Below are 12,699 nucleotides of genomic sequence, written 5' to 3'. Positions count from 1 at the left end.
TTTGGTGGCCAAGAAGAGGCTGAAATGCCTGTGTGAGTCATATCGGCATTCAAAATAGTCTGTCGTGGCAAAACCATTAGCTGATCCCTTTAAAATAATAAAAAATACAAAAATTTTAAGTCACAAGTAATCAATGACCATGGATGCCCCTCTAGAAATCCCAGAAAAATCAGAAGTCAAATGGGGACAAAACGGTCAAACACAAATCCCAGCCACGGTTCTGAGTCCCTGCAAGTGAATCCAGTCCAGTCACATATTCTAATTCTTAAAAAAATTAGGGGCACATTGTTTTTGTCATATCACTCGCGGGTGAGGTTACACTTCACTCTGCCCGGTCTGCCCGATCTACCCGCCTGCCCGAGACTCTGCAGCTTTGCTCTCGCTACCAAGTACACCTTTCCCTTTTGCCGTCTGGCTCTTTCTCTACGACTTTCTCTCTCTGAAGTAGATCGAAAGCCGGCTCGAAATCGGGACTTCTTGTTGGATCTGACCTTCAATTAGATCGGGACTTGTTGTCTGGGATCCTAGAATCGTCGCAATTCGATTTGGAATTCGGAGTTTCTGTGCGCTCGGATTCGTTTGGGGGGCAAAATTAGGGTTTCATTTCGGGGGAAGCAGTGAATCCGGGGCTTCGTTGAGGGCGGATGGGCGGAGAGGTGTGGAAAAGGAGGGGTTTTGGCGGGAATTGAGGGGCGAGATTGATGGTCTTTGTTGGAATTGAAGGAGGGATCGCGGTAGGGATTGGGGAAAATGCAAGGCTATGCATGGGAGGGGAAGTGAGGAGAGGAAACGGAGTTGGCACATGTTGAAAGTCCCCACGCGTGTATGCGTGGCCAATGGTTCTTCTTCATCACCCTCGTCTTTACCCAATTCGTTTTTCAAGGTTTGGCTTTCTCTGCTGGTTTTTTTTGTCTTTTGATTTTTGGGTGTGCGTTTTGTTTGCTTTTCGGGGTTTCGGATTAGGTGTTGTGATTGTTGTGTGTTATTTTGGGGGTGTTATCAGTGGAGAAGTGAAGTGGGGTTTTGCTTGTTTGATATGGATAACAATGTTATGGATTGAATTTTGCGTTAAGATGGATGTGTTGTTGACTTTGGGGTAGATAAATGAGGGAATTCTACCATGTTAGATATGAAAAGTAGCAGATGAAACAGTTTGTGAAATTGGGGAGAGGACCGTAAAAGGGAAGGTGCAAAGTTGGATTCGTAGTCGTATTTTTGGTGTGATTTGTAGTTGTCAGGGATCTCTATCACAGGGGAGGGGTATGTAATATGCCGAGTGTGAATTATTATGTGGGGTGCTGTAATGTGTCAATCTTTTTGGGAAGAATGTCAATTTGGTACCAAATTTTGGTATCAAAATTGGAAGAGTGATACTTTTTTATGGGTTCAGTTAAGTTCCCTTCTTTATATGAGGGATGGTTTTTCAGTCGTTGAGCAATTCCCATATCAAGTCATTGGTTCTTGGACCATGTGATGGTCAGAATATTGATGAGCGTTGACATACTGTTTGTGATAATTCTCTCTTCTGTATGTATGTTTGATAACTTCATATTCTGTATGTAGCATTTTAATTCTTTGTTTTTAATATCTACTCGAGTCGTTTCCCTTATTATCATTCATTTAGATACATAAGTTGCAATGAGTGATAGATGCAATGAATCTGCTCAAGAGTTTTTCCCTTATTGTTAAATGGTTAGATAGTCTTAAATTTTTCCCATAATAACGCTTTATTTTTCTTGCTGTTGTCAGTTTAATGACTCTTCTCTAGAAGGTACAGCAAAGCATTCTTTGCTGAGGGGATATTTCCGTTTTTGTTCTACAATTTTGCATTTGAAACTGACTTTCAATGAAAGTCTGTCATACCCATAGATTAATTGTGAGAAAGCTCCCTCTTTTAGGGGGAACTGAGAATGGAAGTGCTGCTTGGGCATGGTGTTATGCTTGGCCATCATGCTACACCATCATAAGGCTCCTCTGATCATCTGAACTTCATTTTTGTCATGCATATTATTTGTGGTGTATGCTAATTATTCAAGATGTTTCACATATTTTCTGCACATTTGCCTGTGCTAACCGGCATAATCCTCCTCTGAACAACTTCATTTTTGTAGGACGGACGTAAGATCAGTGTTGGTGATTGTGCTCTTTTCAAACCACCCCAGGATTCTCCACCCTTCATTGGAATAATTCGTTGTGTGACTACAGGCAGAGAGAAGAAGTTAAAATTAGGTGTTAATTGGCTTTATCGACCTTCTGAAATAAAGCTTGGCAAAGGCATCCTGTTGGATGCTGCGCTGAATGAAATTTTTTATTCCTTTCATAAGGATGAGATACCTGCCGCATCGTTACTTCATCCGTGTAAAGTCGCGTTCCTTCCTAAAGGTGTTGATCTTCCGTCAGGGATTTCATCTTTTGTGTGCCGGCGTGTTTATGACATCACAAATAATTGTTTATGGTGGCTAACTGATCAGGACTTTATTAATGTGAGTTTAGATCATTTCCACATTCTCTGGGTGTGCTCATATGTTTAAACATTCAGAGTAATTGATATTGTTTCTTTTGACAGGAGCGACAAGAGGAAGTAGATCAATTGTTGTATAAAACTCAAGTAGAAATGCATGCAACTGTGCAGTCTGGTGGCCGATCCCCAAAACCAATGAATGGTCCAACATCAGCATCACAGTTAAAAGTTGTGTCAGATGGTGTCCAGAATAGTGGCTCATCTTTTTCCTCTTTAGTTAAGGGGAAGAAAAGGGAGCGGGGAGATCAAGGATCTGAGCCTGTCAAACGAGAACGCACTATGAAAACAGATGATGGGGATTCTGGCAGCTTTAGACAGGAAACCACTTTAAAATCTGAAATTGCCAAAATAACAGAAAAAGGAGGCCTTTTAGATTCTGAAGGGGTTGAGAAATTGCTGCAGCTCATGATACCTGATGAAAATGAGAAAAAAATAGACTTGGCTGGCCGGTTAATGCTTGCTAATGTCATAGCAGCCACAGATAAATTTGATTGCCTTAGTCAATTTGTACTCAGGGGTGTGCCAGTATTCGATGAATGGATCCAAGAGGTTGGACATAAAGGGAAGATAGGTGATGGGAATGGACCCAAAGATAGCGATAAATCTATTGAGGAGTTTCTCTTGGTTTTACTTCGGGCACTGGATAAGCTGCCTGTTAATCTTGAAGCTCTGCAAATGTGTAACATTGGAAAGTCTGTAAATCACTTACGGACGCATAAGAACTTGGAAATCCAGAAGAAAGTAAGAAGCTTAGTTGATAAATGGAAGAAACAAGTTGAAGCTGAAATGGATGCAAAGTCTAATTCAAATGCGGCTGTCTCCTGGTCTGCAAGACCACGCTTCCCAGAAGTTTCTCATGGTGGAAACAGGCATTCTGGTGGATCTGTTGATGTTGCCGTGAAGAGCTCAGTCACACAGCTCTCCGTATCCAAATCTGCTTCAGTTAAGCTTGTTCATGGAGATGGTATTACCAAATCTGCTTCAGTATCCCCGGGATCTTTGAAATCAGTTCCCTCACCAGTGTCAGCAAGTTCTAACTTAAAAGATGGACTGCCTCGAGTTGTTGCTGTTGGCGTCACAGTTGATCTTCCTTCGACAACTCCAAGGGATGAGAAAAGTAGCAGTTCTAGTCAATCTCACAACAACAGTCAGTCGTGTTCGAATGATCATGCAAGAACTGGAGGTATTTCTGGGAAAGAGGATGCGAGGAGCTCTACTGCTGGTTCAATGAATGTGAAGGTATCAGGTGGCTCTTCCCGACCTCGGAAATCAACAAATGGCTTCCCAGGCTCTGCTCTTTCTGTAGTTCAAAGGGAAACTTTGTCAAGCAGAAGTTCATCTTTGCACAAGAATCCAGTTCCAGAAAAATCATCACAGCCTGGATTGACGAGTGAAAAGGTACTAGATGGACCTTCTGCTGAGGGAAATGGACCCAAGTTGATTGTTAAGATTCCAAATTGTGGTCGCAGTCCTGCACAAAGTGGCAGTGGAGGTTCGTCTGAAGATCCTTTAAATACTATTAGCAGAGCTGCTTCTCCCATGCAAAAGGTTGAAGCTTATCGAGCCATGGTTAACTCAGATGTGAACAACGAGTCATGGCAAAGTAATGATTTCAAGGATGTACTGACTGGATCGGATGAGGGTGATGGATCCCCGGCTGCTGTTACTGATGAAGAGCATGATAGGCCCGGTGACAACTCTAAGAAGATTGCCGAAGTCCCAAAAGCTGCTTCCTCGTCATCTGGGAACGAAAAGTCGGGGAATTTGCAGGATGCTTCTTTCAGCTCTATACATGCATTAATTGAAAGCTGTGCGAAGTATTCTGAAGGTAATGCCTCTTTGTCAGCTGGAGATGAGCTTGGTATGAATCTGCTGGCTAGTGTTGCTGGAGAGATGTCTAAATCTGAATCCCCAACTGATTCTCCTCAAAGGTCTACCCCGGTTTCTGAGTATCTCTGCAAAGGCACTGATCCCAGAGTCAAATCACCTCCAGTTGATGAGCTTGCTCGAGATGAAAATCAGTCTAATGATGTCGCTGATGATGAATGTGAGAACCACGGTGTTGCATTCACTACTTCTGGGGCTAAGAATGGGGTTGTCCAATCTTTTTCTTCCCTGCCTGAACAGTCTTCTGTAGCAGAGGACACTGGAAATCTATGCTCTTCAAGTAGAAGTTTTCATCATTCTGCAGAACCCACCCCAGAAAGCAAAGAAAAATCTATGGAAGTTACTCTAGCTCCTTTTACTGCTTCCCCTCCTAGTACAGTTGAGAAAGCTATGGACGGTGAAGGAGTACCTCTTCAAGACAAAAAGGTGGTTGGTGGAGTGAGTGCTGATGTCATTTCAGAAAATAAGGTCAGTGATGTTAGTTCGAGGGTAGTAGTGGGGAATGAAGCCATTGAAGAACATTCCTTGTACCCAGAGTTTGATGTTGATGGTATGATAAAAACTTCAAGTTATGAAGGGAGTGTACATACGGAGGAGAAACCATCTAGTTTAAAGAAGCATTCTGAGTTGGTGAATGGAACCTGTGAAGAAGCGCTGCTTTCTTCTAGTTTTCGTAAAGGTTTGATCTCAGAAAAAGTCAGTGAACTGAAGGCTGAAACAACTGATGAAAAGGATGGCCCGAGTTATTGTAATCAGGCTGAAAATCCCAGACTTGATTCAGAAAGTAATGGTCCTGGCACTTTGAAAACAGAAAATAATGATCTTACAACTCCTGGGAGTCAAGCTCTAGGTGGCTCTAGTTCCGCTGTTACTGATAATACCGGTGAAGATGTAGAGGAGAATATGAAAACTAAAGAAACTAATGATCAAGTTGTTGAACCTGGTATTAGGAAGGTGTCGCCTGATATTCCCATGCAGGAAGTAGAAGAATATTTGAGGCCGAAGAGTTCTAAATTAACCAACATGAAAGCAGAAGAAGCTGAGGAATGTACATCTACAACTGCAGATGCTTCTTCTGTGTCTGCTGCAGGGGCAGCAGATGTGGATGCAAAAGTGGAGTTTGATTTGAACGAAGGCTTTAATGCCGATGATGGGAAATATGCAGAGCCAAATAATTTGACAGTACCTGGATGTTCAACTGCTCTTCGGTTGATTAGCCCGGTACCTTTTGCTGTTTCTTCTGTGTCTAGTGGCCTTCCTGCTTCAGTTTCAGTTCCTGCTGCAGCAAAAGGGCCGTGTGTTCCACCAGATGACCTGTTGAAGAGTAAAGGGGCGGAGGTTGGTTGGAGGGGATCAGCAGCTACAAGTGCGTTCCGGCCAGCTGAACCCAGAAAAGTTCAAGAATTTCCACTGGGTACAAGTATTTCAGTTCCCGAGCCTACACCGAGCAAGAAAGGACGCCCAACTTTAGACATTGACTTGAACATACCCGATGAAAGAATTCTGGAGGATATGGCTTCTCAAAGTTCTGCTCAAGAGACATCTTCTATTGCTGACACAATAAACAATAAAGCTTTTGCGGGTGACCAGTCGATGAGTATTGCACCCGTTCACAGTTCTGGAGGTCTTGATCTTGACTTGAATCAAGTTGATGAGGCTTCTGAAATGGTCAATTATCCATTGAGCAATAGCCATCGAATGGATAACCAAATCCTATCAATAAAATCAGGTGGACCTGTCAATGGAGAAGTTAGTCTTTGTAGGGATTTTGATTTGAATAACGGACCTGTTGTTGATGAGTTGTGTGCTGAACCGGCAGTGTTTAGTCAGCATGCCATGAGCAGTGTACCATCTCAACCACCTGTATCTGGTTTTAGGATGAACAATACAGAAGTAGGGAATTTCTCATCATGGTTTCCTCCTGGCAATACGTATTCTGCAGTCGCAATTCCTTCAATTATTTCAGATCGTGGAGAGCAGCCATTCCCAGTTGTTGCAACTGGGGGACCACAGACGATGTTGGGCCCCCCTAGTGGTAGCAACCCATTTAACCCTGATCTGTACAGGGTGGGGTCGGTTTTGTCACCTTCCCCAGCAGTGCCCTATCCTTCTACTTCATTTCCATATCCAGTTTTTCCTTTTGGAAGCAATTTTCCTCTGCCCTCAGCCGCTTTTCCAGGCGGGTCAGCAACATATCTTGATTCATCATCTGCCGGGAGGCTTTTTCCTGGGGTTCGTTCCCAGCTGTTAGGACCTGCTGGTGTGGTTTCATCCAATTACCCAAGGCCTTATGTTGTTAATCTTCCTGATGGTAGCAATAACAGTAGCGGTGAAAGCAGTAGGAAGTGGGGAAGACAAGGGCTTGATCTCAATGCAGGGCCTGGAGGTCCAGACTTAGATGGGAGAGATGTGACATCACCTCTTGTCCCGCGGCAACTATCTGTTGCCAGTTCACAAGCCATGGCTGAGGACCAAGCAAGGATGTTCCAGATGCAAGGTGGCACCTTTAAAAGGAAGGAACCCGAGGGAGGGTGGGACGCCTACAGACAGTCCTCGTGGAAATAGGCATGTCTAATTGCAGAACTGGGCGACTCGTGAAAGCTTGTAAGTCTTCTATTATGTATTTTTCCCTCCCGTATACAAGGTCTGGTAACCTGATTTGAGGGTTCAGGTTGCTGATTCTCATTTGACCTACCAAATAAAATGTTTTAGGATTTCATAGCCGGGAGTTTCTTCAATCATCTTTCACATTTTGTCGTTCAGCTCCAGAACTTGTCAATTTACATGTCTTCTAACCGTCATCTGTAATATAGATTGATTTAGTCTCATAACATTAATAAAGAAACCGACGGCTGCCTGTTGTCATTGGAAATACTGGGAAATTTGTGAAAAAAAAACGTCATTGCATTGTATACAGGTTTTTTATCAATTGTATTCAAGGGAAATAGAAATAGGAAGACTCCGGAAAACAGAACTGGTGAAAGAGAATTGGAATTATGTAAAAGAACTAGGTTTTGCGTGTCCTGCCTTCCGGGAACAGTTGAAAGTTTGTGTTGTACTTTACTTTTTCATTAATGAATTCGATGTCAAACCTAAGCTAATTATATTTGCCTCTCTTTATTTTCCAGTGCTTTGAGGATGGGCATTTGCTAACCCCTACGAGGTCATCATCTAAGCTTGTGTGCTTCCGGAGGATGGGCGGTAAGTGAGTTATTTGATGTTGTTCATGGTCTCCGACCCCCTCCTCTTTGATGTATCAGTTGTAATCTTAAAAGATATATGGGTTCTTCAAGCTGTTTGTTCCTTGAATTTGTTAGGCGGACGCGATCTTTGTTTCCGCGTTGTAGATATTCTAACAGTTAGAAAACATACTGCGGTTCCCATACACAATCTTTGGTGCCCCTATCGGTCTTCAATGCATTAGGTATAAACCCAAAACCATCCTCTCCGTTGCCAAACCTCTCCATTTGTCGATTTTTGACCGCTCAAAACAGAAGCTTCTGTGTTTATTTCTCTTTGATCACATATGCAAGCAGATCAACAAATTTTGGAACCTTTGGGTTGGTATAGTTGCTGTAGTTTGATGTTGTTTTGTAATTTGCTTTAAATTTCATTTGTCAACCAAACTTGTAGCTTCTCTTTCCGGTACAAGTGTTTCCGGGAACTTCATCGCTCGATGTTCGCGGTTACTCCAGATTTCGTAAATCTGGAGCATCGCGTGGTCTCCATTACGCATGGTACCAATAGCGACGCGGAATGTCTCGTAATGCATGATTGATATAAGGATTTCTCCAAGTAGCTTTGAGAAATTTCATCTAACCAAATACATCATTTTTGCACACAATAACTTTACAAATAAAGTAGCATCTGCAAACATAAGGCCGAGCTTGATAAAAACTATCGGTGTTACAATGGCATTCTGTTTTCATGGTACCTATCGCGTAATACGAAATTAGTAGAACGATACAAGCCGGTATGTTCAGATGGATTCCGTGCATAACCAAATGCACGGGATCCTCGACGGCCTGATGGTGAAGGAAGCTTTAACTGGCACTAGCGCGACGCGAATCGCGATCAAAACGGAAGAGGAAAGTTTTCACTTGAGGCACACTAGCCTCCGGCCGCAAAGGATGTTGCTGCAATTCGATCAAGGGCCGTATTATTCCCAGGAACTTAAACAGAAACTACGTATATGTGACCTAAATTAGCGCAGAATATGAAATTTGTGTAATATCGAAGCCCAAATTGACGAGAACGAAAAGGAAGACACTCACACTAGGCATCCCCGAGGTTGCTTTTTCTTCTTTTCCTTCTGCTTCTGCGGCGGCTTGATAACCACCCTGATCGCAGCATCGAAAACTGCTTTCACATTCTGCAATTGAAACGGCACAGGAGTGTTACGAAGTACGCAATGAGAGCAAATTTAAGGAAATCTACCATGGACCATGGACAGTGAAGGCATCCAAAGATTCCGAATCTTCGACATTTTTTTGTCAAAACAGGAGGACCAGACTGAAGAGAAGAGATTCATTGCAGGAAAAATATGATACATAGGCTCAAGAAAATTTTAGGGATTTGAGAAATGACTCAAGATTTCTGGAGACTGGCACTATGATCATAAGATGTTCTTAGACCGATCTCAAGGTTGACCAACTGATTTGGTTGAGGAAAAGGAAAATCCGGAAAGCAACACTATCGTCCCCATATGATCTGGGAGTTGTTATTTGGTTGAGGAAAAGGAAACACCGGAAACCTACACTCCCATCCCCATATGTCTGGAAGTTGGTTTGACAGCCAAACTAGTGAATCGTACATCCGCAACTACTAAGTTTGGGGTCTTCTAATGCTTGCATAGTAATCAATTATCCGTTTTCTATGGATCTTCCAAAAGCCGGCACATTGTCTAGTTTTAATTTGACAAGAAATTAGTTGGTTTTATCTGAAGAGGCATGCAACTCCTTAAACTATGCGGCTCCTTATAAACTGAACAATTTACTGGCCTATGAGAATGTAAGTACCATATTATTCATACCTGTTGGGTTTTTGAGCTGCATTCTATATAAAAAGAAGCACCAATCTGTTTGCGCAGCTCTTCACCCTGCTTATTTAGAAGAATAATCAGTGATATTACCCGTTGTTGCACGATACACAAAGCAATCTTTACTAAAAACCACACCTGTGCAGTGGTCACAGGTACCAACCCCGGGTGATCAGCCAAATAGTGCGTATCCTCTCGAAGATCTGCATATCAATTACAAACGAATCTTTAGTTCCAGAAGATGATATTGCTGACTCCAAATTCCCCTGCCAGTTAAAACGATTAACGATACAATCTGCGAGTGCGGTTAATTTAATGCTTCCCTGCATTACCATTGGTGCAAAATCAAATCCTATGTGCAGGTTTATGCGACAATTCATGATCGAATAAGATAGTTGTATCAATAGCATGCTCCTTCTTTCCCTTTCAACATGTTTGGGTCTCACTTTTCTCATAGAACAGGTCAGACTTTTGATACACATGTATAAGAGTATCACTTTACCCACTCACAGAAGCTTTCGGGACTCTAAGCTCATCAAATCATCGGACAGAAGAAACATAATGGAAAAATTGAATTATGAACATGACCAACTGTAACCAGAAACCGAGTTTAACTCCGGACTGAGTTTGGAAAAGTAGTACACGCATTGAGCTTACCTAATTTGGTGCCGGCAAGTACTACCGGCACTCCGGGAGCATAATGCTGGAGTTCAGGGATCCACTGACCAAGAAATTTGAGTGTCAGAAGTCATAAATACAACACAACAGTGACAGCTTAACAATAAAAAGAAAGAAGAATAAACCAAATTTCTCAGGTGAATGCACCTTTTTCAATACATTCTCATAGCTCGCACGGCTAACTAATGAGAAAGCCAAGACAAAGACATCTGCCCCTCTGTAGCTCAATGGCCTCAACCGATTGTAATCCTCTTGCCCTGTGAAACAAATGGAACAGATATGTAATACAACAAACTTGCTAAATTTGGCAAAACTATGTTTACATAAAACCCAAAAAGTTACAAACAAACAAAAACTAGAACAATTAACACAATTATATAAGACGAAATTAGAATTTGGGTTGGAGAGAGTTAAAAGATATCATACCAGCAGTATCCCATAAGCCTAAGTTCACAGTGGTGCCTTCAACCACCACATTTGCACTGAAGTTGTCAAACACAGTTGGTATATAGTCCTGATCAACACAAAAACAATTGAAAAACAAAATCAAATTTTGGAAAGGGAAAGGGAGAAAAAGCAAAGCAAAGCAACTGAAAAACAAAATCAAATTTTGGAAAGGGAAGGGGATAAAAAGCAAAGCAATTTGTCTAGAGAGAGAGAGAGAGAGAGAGAGAGATTTCTGAACTAAAATCTTGAAAACAACAAAAAAAAGCTGCAAACCCAGATGCATAATCACATAAAGTAATTGTTGACCGAAAAAAAAAACCACATATAGTAATCCGAAAAACCCAAAAGTCACACAAATTAGTCAAATTTGAGAGACCCAGATGGATCTTTTTGGCAGAAAAGAACATACAGTGGGAAACTTGTTGCTGGTGTAGCAAATAAGCATACAGGTCTTCCCCACAGCCCCATCTCCAACAGTCACACACTTGATGAACCTTGAAGCGCTTGAAGCCATTGGAAGCCAAAGAAAATACTCAGAGAGCTAAAATCCACACATAGAAAATGAAAAGAAAAAGAAGGGTTGTGGTTGGGGTGTTGGGATATGCACAAAGTTCATGGCTTTTTGATTCGGCGGGAGAGAGGGTGGCTCATCTCACATGATTCTTTAATCTTTACACTCATTCACTCTTTCCTTCCTTCCTGTAGCTGTTTCTTTAGCTTTTTGCTGTTGGGGTTACTTTAATTTCTCTCTCTTCGGTTATATATAATAAAGATAGATTGTCTCCCTCCTATTTTCATACTTTTCTCATCCTTTTTTGTTTTGTATGGTTACAGTAAGTCACGTCAATATTTTATATTTCTATTACTTTTTGTTTTATTATTTTTATAAAAAAATTAATATAAAATATTGACGTGGTTTAACTGCGACCACACAAACATGAGGGGATGGTTTGCGGTTAATCCACTTTCATATATAATACCCAAAATAATGTATACATACGTTTCATATTTGGGTTAATATTTTGTGATGCAAATGAAAAATAGCTTTCATTGTGGGGTCTAGCACAATTTTATTTTATGAGTTTAGCAAAACATTTTCTATTTTTTTGTAAATTTACTTTGGAAGGTTTCTTGTTTGTGAGGGAATTGTGGAATTGCTAATATCCTATGTGAATATTTCAACCCAACATTGTTCATTATATGTACACTTCGTAATAAAATTCATAAGCTCTCATATTTCGTTTAAGTGGTGCGTGTTGTAATGTGTAAGATAAGTCCAATATATGGAGAAAAACTTAAATACAATTGTCTAATATCTAAATTTTTCTCTTCGCAATGGTTTCCTTCCATTGCAAACAAAAGGAAAATAAACAACAAGATTTAATTGTAGTAATAGTCTCTGAATTTTACTCGTCGTTTAATTTAGTCCATGAACTATCATATTAGTTAATTTCTTTAGTTTTCGAACTTAACAATATGTTGTATGATTGGTCACTGTCACTAACGCCATCACAATTCTACACCACTTACACTAAATCTGAAAGCTTATTCATTAAGATAGATTAAAATTAAATTAAGGGTAAAGTCATCAGTTTATTAAGACTTCAAGGTTAAAACTGATAGAAGAAGATGGTATTAAGGCAGATTAAATATGGTGAAATTAATTAAGAACTTAATTAAGGTTGTTGGCATACGATGTAGCTCAAAAGCTTCTTTCAACTTTTGTCATATATATATATGACTCATATATCTTAAAATAAAATAGCATCGCGTAGGCAAATAAACTAACATAATGCATGGCATTTAATTATTTTATCTGCAAAACTGGCATCATAAGCAACACCTATTGGTGAAGATTGGGATTAAAGGATGTTTACATCATCTAAAAACGATGGACCACAATATAAATACACTAAAGTTACACCTATTGCATTACTAAACTACTACAATTTATGGGTATTTGCAGACAATAAGGACCACAAATGTTATTTTTATGGGCTGCAAGGCCGGCGTTGAGGGTAGCCGGCTAAGGCGATTGTCTAGGGCCTTCCATCTCAAGGAGCCTCCAAAAAAAAAAAAAAATATATATATATATATATATATATATATATTATATGCTGTAGATATA

General features: G+C 40.7%; 2 protein-coding genes across 2 annotated transcripts; one reads left to right on the top strand and one right to left on the bottom strand.

Moving 5' to 3' along the window:
• Positions 1–318: 318 nt before the first annotated feature.
• Positions 319–7,961, top strand: LOC126599299 (uncharacterized). Its single transcript, XM_050265652.1, has 4 exons — positions 319–883; positions 2,112–2,483; positions 2,567–7,012; positions 7,537–7,961. Exons 1-3 carry the CDS (start codon positions 761–763, stop codon positions 6,971–6,973), a joined length of 4,902 nt encoding a protein of 1,633 aa, XP_050121609.1. The 5' UTR covers positions 319–760; the 3' UTR covers positions 6,974–7,012; positions 7,537–7,961.
• A 206-nt stretch (positions 7,962–8,167) lies between these two features.
• On the bottom strand, positions 8,168–11,315 carry LOC126599300 (rac-like GTP-binding protein ARAC8). Its single transcript, XM_050265653.1, has 8 exons — positions 10,981–11,315; positions 10,551–10,638; positions 10,272–10,381; positions 10,104–10,167; positions 9,585–9,649; positions 9,441–9,506; positions 8,683–8,780; positions 8,168–8,544 (listed from the first exon to the last, which is right to left on the bottom strand). Exons 1-8 carry the CDS (start codon positions 11,083–11,085, stop codon positions 8,505–8,507), a joined length of 636 nt encoding a protein of 211 aa, XP_050121610.1. The 5' UTR covers positions 11,086–11,315; the 3' UTR covers positions 8,168–8,504.
• Between the last annotated feature and the right edge of the window lie 1,384 nt (positions 11,316–12,699).

This window comes from Malus sylvestris, chromosome 14 (genome assembly GCF_916048215.2).
Source record: "Malus sylvestris chromosome 14, drMalSylv7.2, whole genome shotgun sequence".
Lineage (NCBI taxonomy): Eukaryota > Viridiplantae > Streptophyta > Magnoliopsida > Rosales > Rosaceae > Malus > Malus sylvestris.
Note: the sequence above shows the minus strand (reverse complement) of the source record. Positions and strands in the feature narration are given on the sequence as shown.